Consider the following 24,076-nt stretch of genomic DNA (forward strand, 5'->3'; position numbering starts at 1 on the left):
AGGAAAGCTCAAGTAAGATAATAAGTACACTTGTGATTTCACTCAGTGACTACTTTGCTTAATGACTGAGTTGCCAGTCCCAACTGCGGTTACTAGATCAGAATATCTGTAAGGAAACCAGTGCTTAATATAAAAAAGGTGACCGAGTTTTTTTAAACAATTTTATGAGGAGTTGAAAAAGTTCAAACTTAATCTAAAATATACAGATGAACATATTTTTTTATTATTCAAGGAGGGATTAGACAGAACCAAGCAATGAATATACATAGGATTCAACAACTTAGAAATATTTGATGAGATACCACATATGCCATATGTTCTAATCAGGGGTGAGTTCTAATTTTTTTTACTACAAATTATCTGGGCGTGGCTTGATGGTCATGTGACACTGGGCGTGGCTTGATGGTCATGTGACTGGGTGGGCATGGCCGATAACAATAAATAATAAAAATAATAAAGTATATAAAACAATAAGAGGTACCAAAAAACAACTTTCACACTTTACACACACACAAAACACAACACAACTGACTCATACACAATGTAAAAGCAACTGCACTTCACCCAAAATAGCCCCTGCAACAAGCAGGAACCTCACACAGCCACAAAAAGCTTAAAAACCAACTTTCACACTTTATACACACACACAACATAAGTGACACACACAATGTAAAAGCAGCTGCACCTCATCCAAAATGCCCCCTGCAACAAGCAGGAACTTCACACAGCCACAAAAAGCTCAAAAACCAATTTTCACCCTTTACACACACAGCACAACACAATACAATTGATTCACACACTCACACAAAATGCCACATGCAGCTTTGTGAGATTTTGCGTGTTTGTGTAGTTAGAGTGAAACACTACAGAAACACACCAAATCTCAGAAAGCTGAATAAATATTTTATTTTATTATTTTATTTAATTTATATTTTTTAGATCAGGGGTCTCCAACCTTAATAACTTTAAGGTTTGTGGACTTCAACTCCCAGAGTTCCTCAGCCAGGAACTCTGGGAGTTTAAGTCCACAAGCCTTAAAGTTACTAAGGTTGGAGACCCCTGTTTTAGATAAAAACTTCCTTAACTTTTAATTGCTGTCTAAAAACCCAACTCCTTAAAAAAAACCCAATTAACTATTTTTAAATAGTTTACTTACCCAATTGAGGCAAGCAGATTGAGTTGCTAACCGAGGAGATGGATTGCAGGCAGGCAGATTCAGTTGCTAGCTGATGCAACTGATTGCAGAAGCTGAAGTAAAGTATGGCTTTGTGAACCCAAAAGGAGCAGTAATTAAGCAAGTGGGGAAGGGGGTGGTTGGGTGGGCATGGGTGGGGACTGTTGTAATAGGTTGTAAAAAAGTGGTTTTAAAAGCCTGTGATGATCAGGAAACTCATCTGGGATTGCCAGAGGAAAAAAAGTTTTTAAAAGGCTCCTCTGATGATCCCAGCTGAAGTTGCCTGATGCAGCCCAAAACCTCTTAAAAGGATTTTTTCTACAAGCTCTTCGGCTGAACAGCTTGTAAAAAACATGTTTTTTAAAGGTTTTGGTGATCAGGCAATTCAGCTGGGATCTCCAGAGGAGCCTTTTAAAACCTTTTTTTAAACAACCTCTTCGGCCAAGGGAACCGGTTCGGGGCGTGGCCAGCTGGGCAGCGTTATTGGTTCTGTGAACTTGGCCAGATTTTTGCCAACGGTTCTTAAGAACCAGTCCGAACTTGTAGCAACCCACCACTGGTTCTAATGTCTGAAATCTCCAACCCAAAGTAGTGTTTAAGAGTTCTTGAAGTCAGGAAATAAAACATACAATTCTGCATCACCATGGCGTCCAGAACTGAACTGACAGGAAACAGACTTTCATAGAGTCCAGACTGCTATGAAATTCATCATGTACTGTATGTAAGTGAAAGACTGCCAAAAATGACTCATTTGATTTCAACAAAGGAAGTTACAACAGTTACAACAGAAACAATTAAAATAAGATTGATAAAAATAGAAATGGTCAAAGGTTATTCCAACCTCTACAATTATAAGTTAAACAACGAGTTAAAGGCTCTCCTAACCCATAAACCTCTTTGTCCAACATGGTATATGAAGAAATTGAGAGGGATGAAATGGATGAAGAGATGCCTAGAGTGTTGCTGGCAGAAGACATGGGACAAAATCGAACATGGGTAAGACCTGCTATTAAGGTCTTGGCGATTCGAGTGGTGAAGCATACGTAAGTACTTCTCGACACTAATTGTGTCTGCAGCTGATCAGGCAACAGCCCTCTTTATGGTGAGCTGTCTTCTCCTGGGGAAGGATAGAGAGATCTACCTGAAAAGCCGAGTTGAGGAAATTGCTGATTTTCTGGAAAACAAAATTGCACAGCTTCATTCCCAGTTTGATGCTGTGGTTGCTGGTTCAGTGGAGGCCCTTGTGGCAGGTTCTTGCCCAGTTATCTGGGAACGGTTTGACCCTGTTGCTCCTGAGGAAGTGAACAGGATCCTAGGGAGTATGAGTGCAAGCACTGTGTTTTAGATCCAAGCCCTTTTAGCTTGTTAAAGCTTCCTGGGAGATGAAGCCTCCAGAAGCTGGAGGAAAGAGGAGCGGACGCTAAGGCGAAGACAGTCAAAGGTTTCTTCCTTCTTCTTCTTCTCCCCCTCCCTGCCAGGCCATTAGCAAATGGAGAACGGACTCCTTCAGGAGTCCAATAGAGGCAGAATAGGAGCCGATTTTAAGAAATCCTCTAGATCAGCAAGCTTCCTTAGGACTGCATCTTTCTCACCAGTTATGGGCCAGACCCCCAGTCTCGTCTCTTCCCCTGCCACCCAAATAGAGAGGTTGCTGTCAAGCTACCTCTCCTTGTCTCTCCCCAGCACAAGCTTAGTGGTGTCTGTGAACAGAATTCCCCCATTGGCCAACATCCTGAAGTGAACTCACAAGCCTATTGGCTCATCTCCTGATGCATTCCCAACCTTCTCATGGGCCATTGGATAGCTAAAAGCTAGGGGTGAAATGCTCCCAGTTCGGATTGGATCACCCAATCCGGTAGTGATGGCAGCGGGTGGTTCAGAGAAACCACCCTGCCTCCCCCTTTCCCCCACATGCCCAGCTGAGCCACCCGATCATCAGAGGTTTTTTTTACTTTTAAAAGCATTTTTTCTTCAGCCGAAAAAATGCTTTTAAAAGTGAAAAAAAAGCCTCTGATGATCGCGCGGCTCAGCTGGGATTGTCAGAACATTTTCAAAGCACTTTTTCTACAAGCTTTCGGCCAAAGAGGCTGTAAAAAAATGCTTTTAAAAGGCTCCTCTGGCGATCCCAGCTGAGTTGCCTGATCATCAGAGGCTTTTAAAAGCATTTTTTTACAACCTCTTCGGCTGAAGAGGTTGTAGAAAAAATGCTTTTAAAAGTAAAAAAAAAAAAAGCTGGCTACGCCCACCCAGTCACATTATCTCCCCCCTCCACCAAGCCATGCCCACAGAATTGGTAGTAACCAATTTTACATTTCACCCCTGCCAAAAGCTAAACCTGAATACGTCTTCCATACCTATGGGGAGGAAGACGTTGAAGAGCTGTGTCACCTGTCAATCTATCTTTGCAAAATTATAATTTTTAAAAAGCAGGAAGGAGACCAGAATGCAAATATATTAAGAAAAATGTAAAAAAATTAGAGGACAGATTTTTAGCCTAAAGCCTAATTTGTCAACAGAACCAATAGGCTTATGATGCAGGCTTGCACTATTTAAAGAGAAAAATCCGAGGAGTTGGCATCATGTTGAAACAAGTTGTTCTCTATAAGACATATTGACTCAGATGAGGCAGAGATGACTAGTAAAAATTCAGTAATAACTATAGATTCAGCCTTTTCTATGTTTTTTTCAATTAACTCAATTGAGAGGGTTTGCACAAAAATTGAAGCATGAGCTAACTACATTGGCTTTTCATAACTAGGCCAAAATATGGTTGGTTAGTTTGTGGTTCAGCATAGTGTGTAAACAAATCCTCTTATAAAGGTCTAACTTGTCTCTTGCTGGAATAACTAAAATGGCAATTGAAAAGGGATGAAAAATCAGAAGACACATATTTCACAAACTTCCAGATTGTACTTGTATATTTATGAATCAATATAAAACGTAGAGGAGTTTCGAAAATGTTTACTGTACCGATAAAAACTGATTCCATTGAAAGCATGCTAGTAGAGGATTCAAAACCTAATTGCTCATTACTTCATTGCTAGATACGGTGTATTCTTACCTGAAAAGGAGAGGTCAATACAAATCAAAATGTTTGTTGATTTAAATATCAAATTTCTCCCGATCTCAAGCTCTTATACAACCATGACATTTTGTCAATTTTCTCCTCTTAGTAAGATTCTGCAGTTAGCAGATGCATAGGGGCATCATAGAGCATACCTGGTTGGGTGGTAGTACTTGTGAGAAATATCTAAGCATCCTGATATACGATGAATTAAGTAGGAGCCAGGAGTGTGTTGCAGCTGCCAAAAGAACCCAGACCATCTTGAATTTTGCTACAAGAAAGTGTTAAGATCACCAGAAAGTGATGATTCTGCTCTATGCAGCTATGTTTATTTTTTCTGGTCAGCATTTTGTTTTGTTTTGCCATGGAAGCAAGCAGTGGGAGAGTACAGGATATTACAACTGGAAGCACTATAGACTATATAAAATTCCATGACATGGAGCCATTATAAGATTAAAAATTTTGTGTGGAAACACTCTTGGATGCAAGTCATATACCTGGTTTCCCCAAAAATAAGACCCTGTCTTATATTTTTTTGAATCCTGAAATAAGTGCTTGGCCTTATTTTTGAGGTGGTGTTATTATTTTGGGGCATGTGGAGCAAGATGGGGCTCCTCTTGCCGTCTTACCTGATTTCCAGCTCTGCGTTTAAATATTTTTTTGGGGAGGCTTATTTTAGCGCATGCACTCAAAAGCCCGAGCTTTTGATAATAAGAGCATGGGCTTATTATCAGGGGCTGTCTTATTTTCGGGGAAACAGGGTATTATGGCTTCCTTCTTTTCAGATATATAATTTCTATTTGATGCAGGTAGCTCTTATCATTCTGTCTAAACAGTTTTCTGTGTTCCTTTGTATCATAGAGTTAATCAAAATCTCAGGATTCGTGTTCACAAATAAAAGGGCACAGAGGACTGTGATCTTATTTACTTTGTTTATAATGTCTACATGAAATGAGATTTATTCTTTACATAAAAGATTGCAATAGCCCACTTATATTCCACTCTAGGGAAGTGGAGTACATGGCTTTAGAAACTATCTCCAAAAAGGCAGCTCAGATGTGAAAGTCATGAGAGAAATGCATGTTAAAAAGACCGAGTATTTTCAAGATGGGGACTTCAAAATTATTTATTTAACCCAGACTTGTTTTATAAATACCTCCTTGAAACATGTCGTTTTTGTTTCTTGGCTTTGCTAACTATATCGTACTTGACAGCAGTAAACTTTATTAACATCAAGGAAAATATGACAGGCTCAGAATGTATTGGTGTGGTATTGGAAGCTAAGCAGAGTTGGGCTTGGTTACTATTTGGATGGGAGATTTCACAGAAATTCCAGGTACATGGATGTTCTCTAAGAAACTGAAAATTACTGCCTAGAAAATTATATAAGTGTATCCATTAAGTCACCTGAAATTAAGGCTCAACTTAAAGAAGACATTACCTTTTTATTGCAATTAAAGTTAAGAGTTTCATGCAGCAATTCTAGAACTCTTTGAAAATAAAATCCACCTAATTCAGTGGAATTGAATTCCTGAGCTGCACCCAAGTCCGAAGAAAACATAATAGTACCTTACTGATGAGACCAGGGGAATTCAGCTCAAAGTAATTAAGCAGAACAGATTTTTCTCCATTTAGACCAATTCCTTTCTGAGTTACCATTTTCACAGCATAGGGCAACACTTGCAAGGGCATAAAACTATTAGTAAGCAATGATTCATCTTAAATGCCATACTTCAATATATTAAGAATCAGTCTGTTATATTTATAGTTTCAAAATATTTTGAGACTGGAATTTATAATTTACAAGTGAGTATTCAGTATATACATCTGAAGTAATAGATCACAGTATAAATTAAAGCAGCCTTGATTTAGCACTTTGTAACAGCTAGTTTCAATTTAGAAAACATATATTATGAAAATATAAGCACAAAATACAGTTCTTAGGTATACAATATTGTAGAGATTGCTTGAACAAAGTAGTGGTTCAAATTAATCAGTATCTTAATTCAGAACAATACAATGATCTTTATTACAGAATTAAAAATATATTAAATATATATTTTTAGAAATAGTTCTTTCAATTAAATAGCACATGATGAATATACTACCAGAGGACTGGCCTATATATATATTGGGAGGAGGGGCGCTTTAAACCTTTCTGGCTCTTTTGACCAGACATAGATCAATCCTATAATTCACATAGAGTAATCTAGTTACTATAATGGGTAATGTATAAAATGCAGATGAAATATATAATTCACTATCCTAATTATGTTCTGGCTCAAGAAACAGAGAAAGTTCTAACATGCAGATTTTCAAAGAAAGCTCCCAGTTGCTCCCATTCCTTCTTCTGGCACTTAGGCCTTTTCTACTATGATATATAGCACCATAAATCAGAATCTTGCAATTAAATTTCAACCTAGAAAAAATACATGCAAATACAGTGACTTTCATACTTAACTGCTGCTGCATTACTTGCAACAAAACTTTGCGTAAATTGTTTTGAGACCGGTCTACAAATGTTTAACTCACCTAACCTCATTTTTTCCTTTGTGTTATCCTTCTGTTAAGTTCTGCTTTATCTCTGATGAATATATTGAGTCATCACAGAATAGGTTGTAGATGAAGGACTGCCTTGATGCAAAGGTTATATATCTCTCTCAGACCAAAAATATGCCACTGCATAGCCAGTATAAACATGGCTCAGAAAACTCTGTGAGACAAAGATTTCACTTCACTAAGTATTTTTTGAATAGCAAGATAAAGTTTACAAATTTGCAGGTAATCCTTATTTTACAACCTTTTGTCTAATGATGATTTGATGTTATGACCACCTTGGGAGAAAAGTGATTTAAAAACCACTTTGAAGTTACAACTGCTTGTGCCACCTTGTGGTCACATGACTGTAATTCAGACACTTGACAACTGGCTCTCATGTATTATGGTTGCAGCATCTTGCGGTCACACGACTGCTATTTATGATCTTCTGGCCAACTTCCAACAACAGAGTGAATTGGAAGCTGGATTCGCTTAATGACTGCATGATTTGCTTAATGACATGATTAGCTTAACCACAGGAAAAATATTAATACAATTGGGTCCGGTCACATGAGTCACTAAATGACCATATTAGCAACTGAAATTCTAGTCCCAATTATGATCATAAGTTGAAGACTCTCTATATTTTCTAGTATTTCTAAAACTAGGAATCTCCTGAAGTACCAGTGAGTAGTGAGCTGAATTGACTGTAGATCTGAATTAGCGTTAAGATGGTTTCTTAGATAAGAGTAGAACATAGCACTAGACTTAATCTCAGCCAGCAGATATTTATAATGCATTGAAAATTACTTTACATAGTATTTAAAACTGAAATTTACTAGTGACAAAATTTAGGTGCTGCATAATTTCTAAGACAAGTAATTACAATTACTTTGAAGAAATTTAACTGGGTTCCATGCAAATATAAAAGTGATGTGACCAAATTCATGCACTTTTCTTAAAATCTGATAAAAATTCAGGCTGGGCATATGACATTTCAGCTAGGACAATCAGTCAATCTGGATTGGCCAAAGATTTGATAGTTATCTTTTTCAAATGTAATGTCAATGCACTTATGAAAAATTAACACCAAACATGTATTCTGGCTCATAATGTGTGACTCTAACCTAGTGGTGGGATTCGAGTAATTTAATAACCAGTTCTCTGCCTTAATGACTTCTTCCAACAAACAGTTTGCCAAACTGCTCAGAAAGTTAACAACCGGTTCTCCCGAAGTGGTGCGAACTGGCTGAATCCCACCACTGCCCTAACCACAGTAATCTGGAAATTACCACATAAAGCAGTATGCTGATATGTACTATTTCCCAAATATTCTACCTTCAATATTTTACATACTGCATAAAGTGTTTAAGTTCTGAAGTATCAGGTACCGAAGTGTATAGGGAATCACTTTGGGATTATCTAATGAGTGAAAAAACCATCTATTTACGATAGTTGCACTGTCCTGGAGTTATGTGAAAGAGGCTTCTTTCATTTCTGTTTAAACTTAAAATTAAGATTCTAAAATCTTAACTTCTAAAAGGCAGATATACCAAGATTTCCCCCTATCTCTTAAATCAGAATATCGGGACTCCAAAGGTTACTGGACAATACTGACCATTCTGGCCCTATCAGCAAATCCTAAATTCTTCATATAGATAGAAAACAGCTGACCAATTTCCAATTAAGCAATTTGAAAACTTCAAATTTCACCATTTTTAAAGCCATAAAAAATTAAGGCCATCATTGCAAGGGTGAGTCAATTCACATGCTAATTTATTTGTCTCTGTATTCTATTGTTGAAACATCATTTGGCAAGTAGTTAATTTCTATATCATGTTTCACTTTTAGCTTACTAGTTTTCACCATAAAGAACCCTTAAAATTAACAAAAAGTTTTTACTACTTTTCACTCTAGACAGTCAGCCTCCAATCTTAGAACCAATTTACCTATATCCGTGATGGCGAACTATGGCATTCCTGCCAGAGGTGACATGCAGATCCCTCTCTCTGTGGGCATGCTTATCGTCACCAGCTGCTCTTCTGGTTTTCAGCGTGCACATGTGCCAGCTGGTTTCTGCATGTGCCAGAACACCGGAAAATGGCCCCAAAAATGGCCAAGAATGTGCTGGCCAGTGCATGCGCATTGGCCAGCTGGTCTTTGGGTTTCCAGCACTCCATTATGGATGCATCTGTGTCTCTTTCATTTGGGAATGGAGTGGGAGATCATTCCAATAAATATATTTCTATCAAAAGGAGACGATTTACAGTAGAAAATAGAAGTATGTGAGATGTTCCTATCTATGCTAGAAATAATTTTTGTTATACAATCTTAATCTAGATTTTCCATATGAAATCTCCTAGGGTGGTTATTTGAACATACCCGCATACTGATCTCATCTGATGAATAAAATCAAATCTGTCCATTATAAGTAAGTATCACTTAGAACATGACACTCTGACATTTAGTGTCTTGACCACTACCTTGGGTTCACTACTATTCCAGAAGACTTTTTGTATTGCTTGAATATTGTCCGAGAACAATAACTGCTTAGTACAATTAAGTCTAAAGCAGAAATAAAATTGTGAGTTATATTGTCCAACATATAAATAATATTAATTATTGAGATGTCTGGCTATACCAAGATAGAGAACGACGGACAGCTTTTATCCAGTTACTCATGGCAGGTTCATATTCTTTTGGCTCTCTTTGTGGCTTAAAAACTATGTCAGTTTGCCTCAACGTCTTCAGATGTTCTTTGTCAGTCCAATATCCTAAAAAAACAAACAAAAAGATACAAAATAGTCATTCTCATGTTGACTATAATTCCTGTATTAAAACACATGTAGGGGTATATATAAATCTTGTTCGAAGAATATAAACAACACAATGTTTAAATATGTGGAATATTTTTCATATTACACAATTAACTTACAGAATAAATCTATTAAGTAATAATCTATAGATTTTTCTGCAGAATTATATATTCTGTGGGTTTTTTTCTCTGTAGCTTCCCCTTGTCCTGTGGATCATCCTTCTCCCAGAAATCTACTAGGCCTCACCCTCTTTGTCTTCCAGAAGTTTGGAGAGCTAATTCTTCCTACAAGTGTTGAGGTGGGATGAGGTTGGAGAAGAACATGTTGCAGGGATGTATAGGAAAGTGTTGCCATAAGGTGATATTTTTAATGTAGTTATACCTTATTTTTTGGAGTATAAGACGCACTTTTCCCCCCTAAAAGAGACTGAAAATTTGGGTGTGTCTTATACTCTGAATGTAACCTTTTTCAAGCTTTTTTTCAGCCCTAACGAGGCGCTAGCGAGTGATCTTCCGCTGCTTCGCCTGCTTTTCTCATTGCTGCTCCCTCCAACGATCAGCTGTGCTTTAGCTTTTTTTCAGCCCTAACGAAGTGCTAGCAAGTGAAGTGATCTTTGTCTGCTTTTCTCATTGCTTCTCTCTCCAATGATCAGCTGTGCTTTAGAAGCTGTTTATTCCCAACCCAGCGTGCGCAAGCACGCATTCAAGAGCATCGAACTAATGTGTTGAAGGTGACCAGACTAAGGACGCTAGCCAGATGAATACCTGGTAGGCAGAATTTTTTCTCCCTATTTTCCTCCCCCAAAATTAAGGTGCGTCTTATACTCCAAAAAATACAGTAACTGATTTTTATTTTATGGTTTGGAGCTTTCTGTTGATTTAATGTTTTGTGCACTCCCTAGTGTTGCTGCTACAATTCAGGCAGCTGAATGTAAGTATTTTTAAACAAACAAACAAATAAATGGATAGTATAGTCAACAGTAAGAGAGATATACTACTGCAGTTTCTATTCTACCTTGGTTCAAATGATTGCAAAATAAATTTTGAAAAGCAAAGTCACTACATAGGTTTTCTTGGTTGCTTCAGAGAACTTTGACTATGTAACTAAACTAATTTGTGAATTTATAGAGGTAATCCTCAACTCACAACCAGTCACTTAGCAACCATTCAAACTTTTTGCTGACATCCTCCAAAAGCTACGTATGTCAGGTATGAAATGATGGTTCAGAATTCAGGGTAAATATGGAAATTACCCTGTGGCCATTCATCCTTACGACTGATTGCAGGGACACTGCAGCACCATCACCCCTGTCCCACCTATCAGGGTTGACTTGATGGACCATAACAAAAACTATATAGCATACTCTTGAAAAAACATCATTATTATTTGCCAATTGTGTACAACAGGAAATAAATGATCATTTCTCTTGAAACAGATTCCCCAGATATTCAGACTAAAGCATACCAATAGCGAGGCCTGCTAGAAAAGCTGCTCCAAGACAAGACATGTCTGTACTGTCAGGCTTATTTATTGATTCATTGATTAAATCCGAAGTCATCTGCATCACAAAACTATTTTTAGTGACGCCTCCATCAGCTCTATAGAGATGGGACAGGAAAAACAACAAAATTTATTTCTTTATTTATTTATTTAATCGCATTTTTATACCGCCCTATCTCCCGGGGGGACTCAGGGTGGTTTACAGCCTAATAAAAACATACATATAAATACAAAATAAAACACCAATTAAAAAACTTATTAAATAAGGCCGAATATTAAAAAATTGCGATAAAAATAATAAAACCCCGTTAAAACCAAATTTAAAATTTAAAATTCTAGTCCAGTCCTGCGCAAATAAATAGATGTGTCTTAAGCTCGTGGCGTTAAATAGTATTCAAATTCTTTATAATATATATTATTTAAATTGTATGCCCAAAAGACAAAACATAAACACTATAGCATTGTCATCTGCAATATAAGAATGGTATGCATAATGGGTATTCTACTATAAGTAGCAAATGGGTTGCTTCTTAGGTTTTTTTCAAAAATTCTAAATAAAACTGAATGTAATTATCAAGAGACCGAGATTTTTCATGTTTGTAAAATGCTTAGTTTTATATTTTATTTTCATCAGATATATATGAGGTACTGGAGAATCTGATTTGGAACCTTTAATAACGATAAGATCCAATTATGATAAAATTCACAAGTTTGCTGAAAACTAAGTAGTTCAATTGACCAGTGCAAGAATACACAACATGGTTTTGCCAAGATAATATACTTTCTGAAGGATCCTATTTCCAGCTTGACAGTGATAATAAAGTCAGCATTACTATTGGTGGGATTTATCAGCATATCAAAAGACATATCTCTGTCAATAGGTACAGCATTCTTGTACCTGCAGTCTTAGAATACTGCAAACCAGGGATGGGATTCAGCGATTCAGACTGGTTCGGATGAATCGGCAGTTCTAATGATCAGCAGGCCCTGCCCACCCGCACCCGCCCTATCCTGTCCTTTATTTCCTTGTTTCTAGCTTATATGAATCGTGCGGTACAGCTGATTTATGCATCTCAGCTCTTCTACTTACTGGGGCTGACTTAGAAGGTAAGCAGCTGAGCTTTAAAAACCTCCAGTTTTAGGGCTGCGAACAAGCACCCTAGGCACATGCACATAGCGGGTGCACAAAGCGCACACTCACCAAACCAGTTGTTAAACAGGTTGCAGCCCACCACTGCTACAAACATATAATGCTTCAATGTGTAACATGGCATCATGGCAATGCTTTGAAGAATGTCTAGCTCAATCTAGTTGAAAAAGAAAAGCTAAGTGAAATGGAAGCAAAAGTTATATATGTTGTAATATGTAGAAATGCTTCACGCAAGCCATGAATATGTATTTTGTTCTGATAAAATGTACCATTCTTAAAGGTAATATTAACTACTTTCTATTTCATAGTTTGTACCTACAAGAAAATTACCAAGCTAATATCTTAGATTTCCAAAGAATAAATTGGAAAACAGTGGTTTGACAAATATACAAATACTACTAAGAGACTAACAACAGCTTTGTTAACAATTCTATACCCTGCTAGAAGTATCTTTCGGACAGGAGCTTACAGCAAGAGATGGCTCCAAAACAGAATTATACTGGCTCTAACTTAACCATTGGGCCCTAACATTCATGCACCAAACTTATTTATTATATATAAATTCATATTAAATATTCATATTGAATATTTTGGATGTAATATATTTTATTTTATTTTATTTATTTTATTTTATTATTTTATTTTATTTATTTATATACCGCCTTTCTCCTAAAGGACTCAGGGCAGTTTACAGCCAAGTAAAAACAGTTTTCACAAAAAAATTAAAAACATTTTAAAAATCTGATTCAATTAGGCCGAAAGCAAGTTAAAACTATAATAAAACCATAATAAAACCCACGTTAAAATTACATTAGGCCAGCCCTGCGCGATAAAACAGAAAGGTCTTTAGCTCGCGTCAAAAGGTCCGGAGGTCAGGGAGTTGACGTATCCCCGGTGGCAGCTCATTCCAGAGGGCAGGAGCTCCCACGGAGAAGGCTCTCCCCCTGGGGGTTGCCAGTCAACATTGTCTGACTGATGGCACCCTGAGGAGGCCCTCCCTATGTGAACGCACAGGTCGATGGGAGGCTATTGGTGGCAGCAGGCGGTCCCGTAAATACCCCGATCCTATGCCATGGAGCGCTTTAAAGGTGGTAACCACACCTTGAATTGCACCCGGAAGACCACCGGAAGCCAGTGCAGCTTGCGCAGGAGAGGTGTTACATGGGAGCCTCGATTTGCTCCCTCAATTACCCGCGCAGCCGCATTCTGGACCAGTTGGAGCCTCCGGGTGCTCTTCAAGGGGAGCCCCATGTAGAGAGCATTACAGTAGTCCAGGTGGGAAGTGACGAGAGCATGAGTGACCGTGCATAGGGAATCCCGGTCTAGAAAGGGACGCAACTGGCGTATCAGGCGAATCTGATAAAAAGCTCCTCTGGCGACGGCCGTCATATGATCTTCTAAGGACAGCCGTACATCCAGAAGGACGCCTAAGTTGCGGACCCTCTCCATAGGAGCCAATGACTCGCCCCCAACAGTCAGCGATGGAATCAGCTGGCTGTACCGGGATGCCGGCATCCACAGCCACTCAGTCTTGGAAGGGTTGAGTCGAAGCCTGTTCTTCCCCATCCAGACCCGCACAGCCTCCAGACACCGGGACATCACTTCAACGGCCTCGTTGGGGTGGTTAGGGGTGGAAATGTACAGCTGAGTATCATCAGCGTACAGTTGGTATCTCACCCCAAGACCACTGATGACCTCACCCAGCGGCTTCATGTAGATGTTGAACAGAAGTGGCGAAAGAACCGACCCGTGGCATCCCACACGAGGCGCCTCGTGGCCGATCTCTGCCCTCCTGCCAACACCGTCTGTGACCAGCCAAAAAGATAGGAGGAGAACCACCGCAAAACAGTGCCCCCCACTCCTAAACCCCCCAACCGTCGCAGCAAGATACCATGGTCGATGGTATCAAAAGCCGCTGAGAGATCTAATAGGACCAGGGCAGAGGAACAACCCCTGTCCTGAGCCCTCCAGAGGTCATTTACCAACACAACCAATGCCGTCTCCGTGCTGTACCCAGGCCGGAAGCCGGACTGGAACAGGTCAAGATAGACAGTTTCATCTAGGTACTGGGGGAGCTGTCGTGCCACCACACTCTCAACAATCTTCGCCGTAAAACGAAGGTTGGAGACAGGACGATAGTTCGCTAAAACAGCTGGGTCTAGGGAGGGCTTCTTGAGGAGGGGCCTCACCACCGCCTCTTTCAAGGCGGTAGGGAAGACACCCTCCGTCAAAGAAGCATTGACAATTCCCTGAAGCCAGCCTCGTGTAACCTCCTGTGTGGCCAGTACCAACCAGGAGGGACACGGGTTCAATAAACATGTGGTCGCATTCAGCCTCCCCAGTATCCTGTCCATGTCCTCGGGAACCACAGTGTCGAACTCTTCCCAGATGACCTCCTCAAGATCTACCCCCGTCATCCCACCCGAATCTACCCAATCTGAGTCCAGACCCTCCCGGATCTGAGCGATTTTATCGTGCAGATATTGTCCGAAATCCTTAGCACAACCCTGCAAGGAGTCCTCCCGAGCTCCCTGATGGAGGAGGGAGCGGGTCACCCTAAACGGGTGGCTGGGCGGTTATCTGCCGATACAATAAGAGCGGAAAAATACTCACATTTTGCCGCTCTTATCGCCACTAGGTAGGTCTGAATATGAGACCTTACTAGTGTTCGGTCGGATTCAGAACGGCTGGCCCTCCAACCACTCTCTAGGCATCTTTTCCGGCGCTTCATCTCTCTCAGCTCCTCAGAATACCAAGGAGCCAGTCGAGATCGGCGCCGGGTCAGAGGCCGCAAAGGCACGACTCGGTCCAAAGCCCCTGCTGCCACCCTTTCCCAGACGGCCACTAGTTCTTCAGCCGAGCCGTGAGCTAGATCCTCAGGAAATGGCCCAAGCTCCATCAGAAACCTCTCCGGGTCCATCAGGCGCCTGGGACAGAACCAACGAATCGGCCCCGTCTCTCTGCGGTGTGGGATGGCGGTTCGGAAGTCGAGTCGAAGGAGTGAATGATCTGACCATGACAGGGGTTTCATAACTAAATCCCCTAATTCTAGATCATTCAACCACTGTCCAGAGACAAAAATCAGATCCAGAGTGTTTCCCCTGATGTGAGTGGGACCATTCACTAACTGGGTCAGGTCCAAGGCCGTCATGGAAGCCATGAACTCCCGAGCCGTCGCTGATGCTTCACCAACTGACGGCAGGTTGAAATCCCCCATAACCATAAGTCTGGGGGTATCAACCGCCATCCCGGCTATCACATCCAGCAGTTCGGGCAGGGCTGCTGTCACGCACCAAGGAGCCAGGTACGTAATAAGCAAGCCCACCTGCATCCCCTGACCCCACTTCACAAAGAGAGACTCACATCCAGCTATCTGTGGTACAGTGACCTCCCTCGGTTCCAGACCTTCGTTAATAATAACTGCCACCCCCCCACCCCTACCCTGGGCCCCTCGGCTGATGAAATGCACAGAAGCCCGGTGGACACATTTCAACAAGGGGCACCCCCCCCTTCCGTGCCCAACCAGGTCTCATACCAGGTAAACCTACCGAATGGACATAGATGGAACGTCCACCTCTGTTGTAATGATATCGTACAACTGTTTGTTCCTTGAAAAAATAGATGGGGAAGGAGAAATTCAATAAACTACAATATACTAAGTTACAATTACATTAGAAGCATAAAGTGTCAATCAAAATTAGCTAGATATTTAAACATGTTTATAATGAAGTTAAAATTGAATATAGTAAAATAAACTGCTTAATAAACTAAGAGCTGTAGATTTTTCAGCTACAGTTTCTTTTCTTTTACATTTTAGGTTATTTTTTTCATAAGATTAAAGCAGTATACATCAGGTATTCAACAAAACCCCAGAAAATAAACCATAAGCAGGAAAGGTACTAAAGGTCAACAAGTTAACAAATTAAATTGCTGTATATCATAAGACAGAAAAATTAATGATAATTCCAATGATCTTAATGTAGAAAGTGCTATTAGTACAAAAGTCTAAAAAATAATAGTCATATATTCCTAGTCTATTCAGTCATTTTATCACATAATCACTGTTCCCAAATTAGAATATATGAATTCAGTTTTTCGTCTTATGCTTTACACGACAAAGGCAAAGATGATAATTAAGATTTATTTAAGATAACATAGCTTTCTCAGTAATCAAAATAGTGAAGCATTTTTGCATCTCCTAACAGCAGTGATCATGCATTTTATTTGCCAACAAAAAGTAATATAAATAACATAAAGCCAATTTATAATATACATTTTAGTTGCTCCAGTTGAATTTAAAATTTTATTAGCAAGGAACAAAACAAAATAAATCCCATCTATCTAATCTATTGTCTTAAATCTTGTAGAGAGCCGAAAATGAAATACAAATGGAGAAGTGGATTTGAACATGGGGAGAAAATACAGGATACTGGAAAGAAATGTGCACAGAAAGCAACTGTCAAAAAAAAGTCATTAGAATGAACAAGGGTTTGAGCTTATTTAGCTTGTATGCCATGGGATATAATGATAGGATTCATTTCCTTATAGGGATGTGCTTATATTTTAAGAGAGTTGGGTTGCCTACCCTTGACAGTGGATAAGTTTATTCCAATAAGAAATCCAAAAGTACAGAGATATTACAATGGAAATTAATATAGTAATTTTCTGAAAAACGATGAATTCTAAACAAAACATAAACTAAATGTGATTGGTTGTAATGACTGCTGATAGGTACCATAGCTAGTGTGGATGCGCCTGTGTACACAAATAGTACAAGGACTGAGAACTGAGAACAGGACCAACCATGATGAGAGAGCATGTCCACGTACCTGAAAGCGATGGATTCCAACACAGCTCGAACAAGATGTTTTTTGGTAGTAGTAGGTGTGATCCCCATAAAAGAAGTACATGCATAAGGATCATTCACAGGTATCTGAAATAAAATAGATATTAAAATAAAATATATAGGAATATGTTCTATAGACAATTGTTCAAGAAAGGACTGAAATATTAGGGAAAAGAATAACTTACAGGTGACAATAAGAGGCAGCATAGTAAGAAGAAGAAAATTGAAAAAGCAGTAAGCAGTCTGTAAGCAACTTACATGTAAGTGTGTGTGTGTATATGATTATTCAGAATGTAATTTTATTTAACTTGAAAATATTGTAGAACATACTGAAAGTTGAATAAAATATATACAGCTAGTCCTTGATGTACAATCACAACTGAGCCCAAAATTTCCATTGATAAACAAGGCAGTTGTTAAGTGAGTTGAGTCTCATTTTGCTAACTTCTTTGTCACAATTTTTAAGCAATTCTTAAATGAATCAGGCGGTTGTTAAGTAAATCTGGCTTTCCCCACTAACTTTGCTTGTTGGAAACTGGCTGGGAAGTTTACAAATGGTGATCACATGATCATGGGACACTGCAACGGTCATAAATACGTGCCAGTTGCCAAACACCCAAGTTTTGATCACGTGACCATGGGGATGCTGCAATGTCATAAGTGTCAAAATTTAGGCTTAAACTAAAGAAAGTAGGGAAAAGCACTAGGCCACTCAGGTATGAGTAAGTGTCAAAACTGATCATAAGTCATCTTTTTCAGTGCCATCATAACTTTGAACAGTCACTAATGAATGATTGTAAATCAAGGACTACCTGTAATTTAGGACAATTATACTTGAAAGAAAAACAGTTACTTAAGAAAATAAATCAAAGGCAGTATTTTTACCTGCAAACCACTAAAAGATGGAACAAAACAAACTCCTCCCGAATTTACTAGGCTATGTGCCATTTGTGATGTCTCTTCAACATTGTCAAAAAGTTCTGGATAAGCACACAAGATATGAATTAATAGGTATCAAAAACTCTCAAACTTCTATATATAATTATTAATGAACTCCAGGAAAGTATATGTCCTTTCTGCTCCTTTAGTTATAATTATTACCTCAGTTATCTTTTCAGTACAGGTAGTCCTAGACTTAAAACCATTTAGTGATTGTTCAAAATTATAAGGGCACTGAAAAAGGTGATTTATGACCATTTTTCACATTTATGAGCGTTATAGCATCCCCCATGGTCACCAGATCAAAATTCGGGCACTTTGCAACTGGCATGTATTATGACAGCTGCACTGTCCTGGAGTCATGTGATCACCATTTATAACCTTCCCAGTCGGCTTCCAACAAACAAAGTCAGTGCGGAAAGCTAGATTTGCTTAATGACCGCATGTTTCACTTAACAATTATAGTGATTTGCTTAACAACTCTGCCAAAGAAGGTCGCAAAAAGGGGCAAAATTCACTTAACAACTGCCTTGCTTAGCAATGGAAATTTTGGGCTCGGTTGTGATTGTAAGATTGAGGACTCCCTGTTTTGGAAAATATTCTAGCATTTCAAGTATTGGGCACCTCTTTATGGCAAAATAATCTAAATGGCCCTTTTTGTTTCTCAAAAAAGTGAGTGATGTGCTCTTCCTTACTGTTCTGAGAAAGGAAAATGTTAAATGCTATTCCATCTTTTCACTATTGGCAGTGTTTGCATATTCAGCAAGAGTAGCTGAATGGAAAAATCAAAATAAGGAAGAGCAGAAAAGCATATTTCTTATGTCTGTGTCAGAGGAAATGGAATAATGAGTGTTTGTATAGCTATGGCTTAACAAATTAGTACTACATTTATATATAAGTAGTATACAGCTAGACCTGAACTTCTTTCAATACAGAATGTCTGATACTGTGGAAGACGTTATTCCTAAACTTGAAATGCAATACAGATGCAAATGCTGTGGTAAAATCTTGCAAATCTTTTACTGCATGGTGATAAAAGTACACATTTTTTGGGGTCAGGGAGTTTCTAAATCTAAAATATATTTTTCTTCTAGAAAAGAAGTTCTGAATTCATATTTGCTTTACCTGGTGTTTCATTTGGCATTGGATCATAAATAAAGTTAAAAAAACTGCTATAATTTATATCTTCAGAATTATTGGAAGGAAAAAAGACAGTTTCTTCATCCATCCACGTAAAAACTAGTAAGACATAGAGATGTAATACTTTTTATTTTATCATTCCTAGGCTTAAATAATCCAACTTCAATAATTAAACTCACCTAAGCTCTGAATCCATTTGATAGCATTTCCAGTATCAGAAGCATTGCCTTCAGCTAAGAAGGTGATCTCGTTCCCAATTTTCCAACCAACCAATGGATACAAGCCTTGAAATAACAAAACATACATTTTCAAAGATATGCCACAATAGGCCCATTACATTAACAGAAAAGCTTGGGATTCAGTGCAAGCCTTCAACAGAAGACATGTTAATAATGTTCACCAAATTCCCCTACCACCTCTGAAAATATAACCAGAGAATTAAGACTCCCTATAAGGGATAGAAGGATAACTAAAGAGTCCTTCCCTTCCTCCTTTTTTGGATAAGTAGTAACTTTAAACAATCGCTAAGCAACTGGCCAAGAATAATCTGTAGGTTATATTAATAGGAAAATTAGTGATTTATTATATAGCACAGCAATAAACTACATTCAAATCTAAATTCTTTTCATAGTTATATGTTCTTCCATTGTTTGAATGAATGGGGGGACACAATTACATGAGGTCTCCTAAACATAGAAATCTTTTGAGAGATTTATTCAAATCATATTTTTATAAAATTTTAATAATCTTTATACTCCAGGTTGAATTGGATCTTTTATATCCAGTCTTTCCAATAAGGAAGTCTCTTACTTTGGTGTTGCTTTTTTCCTTTTTATGACTAACTGAAAGCTGTAAGTGCACTTAACCTGTATCAATTAGAACAAAAATGTACTTCTAAGAATTGTGAATTATATTTTGAGATGTGTTTTTTACCAGCATAAAAAATGAAAAAAAAAAACCTGATAAAATATGTAGTTGGGAATGGAGCTTTTCAGAAATGATTTCCCTTTCTAAAACTTTAGTTATCTATGTCCTTTGACTAAAATAGATTTTTGATTATTGATAAATAATTAATATACTTAATTATATAAATCATTTTAATTCTAATAAAATAAAATTTTATCAAATTAAAATAAATACATTTAACATTAAATTTAAATTAACAATTTACAAAGCATTGTATTTATACAATAATTATTTTTATTTCATGGTAAAAGCTTTGCTGTGTCCATAATTGTTCCTGCTAACCAGAAACATACAAACCTACCTTTCTTAGATACATGAATGTTGTTTCCAGTATTAATATCCCAAAAGGTACCAGTCCCCATGGTGACTTTTATGTCACCTGTATCAAAACAGCACTGTCCGAACATGGCTGCCTGCTGGTCTGCTGCCTACAAATAAATATCAGACAGTGAGGTATCAACAGCTATTCTAGAAATTAAACATTTAAACATTGAGAAGTTCATCACAACTTTACTGTGTTGAAAAGCTAATGTGCCAAGCTTAAAAAAATGAAAAGGAATAGAATGGAAAGAAGACATGTAATTTTCCATTTCATTAATCAGATAAATAATATTAATAGGTGTCCTGTCTGTCTATGCTTGTTTAAAAAAGTTTTATTTAAGGTGGCATCAGACTTTGCTATCACTGTTGTGGTAAAATTAAACTGTTAGAGAAATAGGAGTGTGACAGCAAAATAGAAATGAAAAGAAACAAAGAAGGAATGTGTCTTAATCAAATAGACACACAGAGAAAGGTGGCCTTGGATGTCTAGCTAACAAAAAGCTTTATCAAAAAATTTCTATGGCAATATAATGACATGTTTCTTTTTCTAAAACAATGATTCTTTCTTGAACAACAGAAGCCATGTAGAACCAATAGAAACCTAGTAACAATAGAACCACGGGAAATAACTTAGAATTGTGAATATATATGCTTACATCACCTATTATTTAGTCATATGTATGCCTGTTTCTCCTCCTTTCTGAAATGTATGAGTGCATCCTTTGTCTGTAGATGTGTCTCTCAATATTCTTTAGAGGAGGTTTATCCAGTGTGAAAAAAATAAACACTGCAGCACATCTTGATTATTTGCTTTGGATCCTGCATTTTGATTCTACACTGTACAGCAGTGGTTCTCAACCTTTATAGTGCTGTGACCCCTTTAATACAATTCTCCATGATGCGGTGACCCCTTTAATACAATTCCCCATGATGTGGCGACCCCAACCATAAAATTATTTTCATTTTGAATTTATCGCGCCTGAAGCCGTATTGGCTAGCGATCTGAACTGCTTGCAATTGCCTTGAGGACGGAGGCATTAAAGCGGAGACTCCTCCCCTATTAAGTTTATCGTGCCTGAAGCCAGATTAGGCTAGCGATTGGGAGTGATTGCAGCTGGCTTGAGAGGGAGACATCAGAGCAAAGATTTCTCTCTTTTTTAATTTATCGCGCCTAAAGCCGAATTCGGCTAGCGATTTGAAGAGCCTGCAGCTGGCTTGTGGAGTCAACCACTAGAGCGCGATTCTTCGACTCGCAAGTATACTTCCCATATTTCCGATGGTCTTAGGCGACCCCTGGCAAATTGTCATTCGACCCCCAACGGGGTCCCGACCCACAGGTTGAGAACCGCTGCTGTACAGTCATCAAAGTGATAAAACTGGCAGAACTTCTTACAGATGCTGGCTCTGGGTTACATACACTTTATACTTCGTTTCCAATTTCTCATACATTCTTAGTAAACCAGCTATGTTTTAGCTTCTCACAACATCTTTATCCTAGCATTGCCTCTGGCACATTGTGGGGCAATTGAAAGAATAATTAAATCCAGCTGGCTGCTGCAGATAGGTAAGGCCATTGAGACAGGAGAGAATAGAGACAGTAGCTTCTTCCAATCCATTATATTATGGGACAAAGTTTACCACACTCAGGGAACAAAGATGCATTTTATTATTTGAGCTGTAATTCTAACAAGGATAGTATTATTATTATACGTTTTGTAAAATAAGGTATGGGCGGTAGGAAAAGATACTGAATGTATTTAGGAAAACATAATAACAGTTTATGTCCTTAATACTATACTCTTCTCTATTCATTTTAAAACAATTTAGGGACTCGGTACTACATCAATAGCAATGCTATTTATTTCTCTCTTCATGCACAACTTAAAGAAGCTTAGCTAAGAAAGCAGCACTTGTTCATCTATATGTTACATTGTAGATACAAACAGAAAAAGGAAGAAATAGTTGACAAAACCATAAACAGCAGCATTACACTGGCTTATACTCATTTTTTTTAATTTATAAAAGGTTTCAGTTGGTTCACTTACCCATTTTCCTGACATATTAAACTTGACATAGAGATGATAAACAAGTCAAAAATAGTTTGAGAAATATTTAGAGGTGATCATTGACTCCACAATTTCAGTTGAAAGTCATGATGATCCGAAAGCAGGTCATCAGTTGACCAAAACTGATGTTACAACCTTTCTTACAGCAGTTGTTAAGCAAACATGGCAGTTGTAAAATACCATGGTTGTTAAGTAAACACATTGTTTGCTAGGACAGTTTTTGACTGAAATCTGAAATTAATTAGTTTCTGGAAAAAACATTATAAATCAGTCTTGTGACCACAGGGCACCACAAATGGCCATGAATGTAGGCTGGTTGACAAATGCCCAAAATACAGTCATATGACTGCAGTGTGTCTGTGTATGTTTCTCGGATTTCAAAACTTTGAAACTGGATCCTAAGTAGTTTTTGGAGGTTCATAAATTAAGCGCTACCTGTGTATTGTGATGTAATGTCAGGATTAAGTTCTGGCTATGTTCCAGTCCTAGAGCATAAATAAGGTATGCCAGATGTATTGAATATAATAATTATTATCAAATATAGATTCTGAATTATGGCCCTAGATAAATCCTTCCCAAATAATATATGTGAATCATATTTAGGTTTCTAAATCCAGGTTAAGAATATGAGTGTTTTATTAGTTTTGAAAGGCTTCTAGATAAATGTTAAATCTTAAACTCGACTCTCAAAGCATTTATACAAAGAGGTATAAATATTTAGAAAATAATATTGTGCAATTTTAAGGGCTTTAAAAAGAACTTTTCATTAACAGTTAATTCACTGAAATAGAAGATTTTAAAACTGGAATGCTTAGTTTTTAAGGATTAAATAGCATGATCTTCAGAGTAAAAGGAGATTTACAAATGTAAATGCAGCTATTGTACAAATCCATTTGTGCATACTTATTCTTCCTCTCCCTTTCTTCCAATCAGCTTATCTTGAAATTTAAGAACTGAATTAATTCAATGTAAAAGGTTTTAAATACCGGTACGTTAATTTGAATCTATACTTACCAAAGCTGCTATTGCAATAGGTACTCCAAATATTTCAGCATCAACTGATCCAAAAATGTGACTTAAAATAAAGATAAATAACTAAAGTTAACGCTTCCAAATTATTCAATATATTTGCAGTAAATGAACTAGCTAGAGAAACAATGTCATTTCTATTTTAAACAGAACTTTGATATCATTTCATATTTACATTTCAACTATCTCATATTTACATTTCAACTAGACAATTCATGACCCATTGGGTTATCATTTCAGAGATAATTCTTTATCTAAACAGAAAAACAGAAAGACCATGAATGGCAAAAAAATCAGTGGAGTGGGAGTAATATCCAATTTCTTTCTGGTCTCCCACTGAGTTTCCTTGTGGAAAGATGGCAGTAAGCATCAGAAATCTTCCTTCCTTTCCTCCCTCCTTTTCTTTCTTTCCCTTCCCAGCAGGTAGATAACCTGGCTGCTGCAGAGGGAAGAGAGGAAGCATGGTGCAAGCGCAGAGGAATTGCTACTACAACAGAACTGTGGGAAGCTTTCAGGGAACTTTGAAA

At 37.9% G+C, this 24,076-nt stretch overlaps 1 protein-coding gene across 3 annotated transcripts in view; it reads right to left on the reverse strand.

Annotated features, from left to right (window-relative positions):
- Positions 1-5,658: 5,658 nt before the first annotated feature.
- Positions 5,659-24,076, reverse strand: part of GK5 (glycerol kinase 5) — a 39,832-nt gene continuing 21,414 nt past the window's right edge. For all 3 annotated transcript variants that reach the window (XM_058187702.1, XM_058187701.1, XM_058187703.1), the window contains 8 exons: positions 23,535-23,595; positions 20,435-20,561; positions 19,347-19,451; positions 17,974-18,068; positions 17,072-17,175; positions 15,791-15,850; positions 11,057-11,190; positions 5,659-9,550 (listed from right to left, as the gene is read on the reverse strand). In XM_058187702.1, coding sequence (XP_058043685.1) covers positions 9,396-9,550; positions 11,057-11,190; positions 15,791-15,850; positions 17,072-17,175; positions 17,974-18,068; positions 19,347-19,451; positions 20,435-20,561; positions 23,535-23,595 — 841 coding nt within the window. In that variant the 3' untranslated portion in view covers positions 5,659-9,395. The remainder of the gene's footprint in view (positions 9,551-11,056; positions 11,191-15,790; positions 15,851-17,071; positions 17,176-17,973; positions 18,069-19,346; positions 19,452-20,434; positions 20,562-23,534; positions 23,596-24,076) is intronic.

The sequence above is a fragment of the Ahaetulla prasina genome, chromosome 6 (genome assembly GCF_028640845.1).
Source record: "Ahaetulla prasina isolate Xishuangbanna chromosome 6, ASM2864084v1, whole genome shotgun sequence".
NCBI classification, from domain to species: Eukaryota; Metazoa; Chordata; class Lepidosauria; order Squamata; family Colubridae; genus Ahaetulla; species Ahaetulla prasina.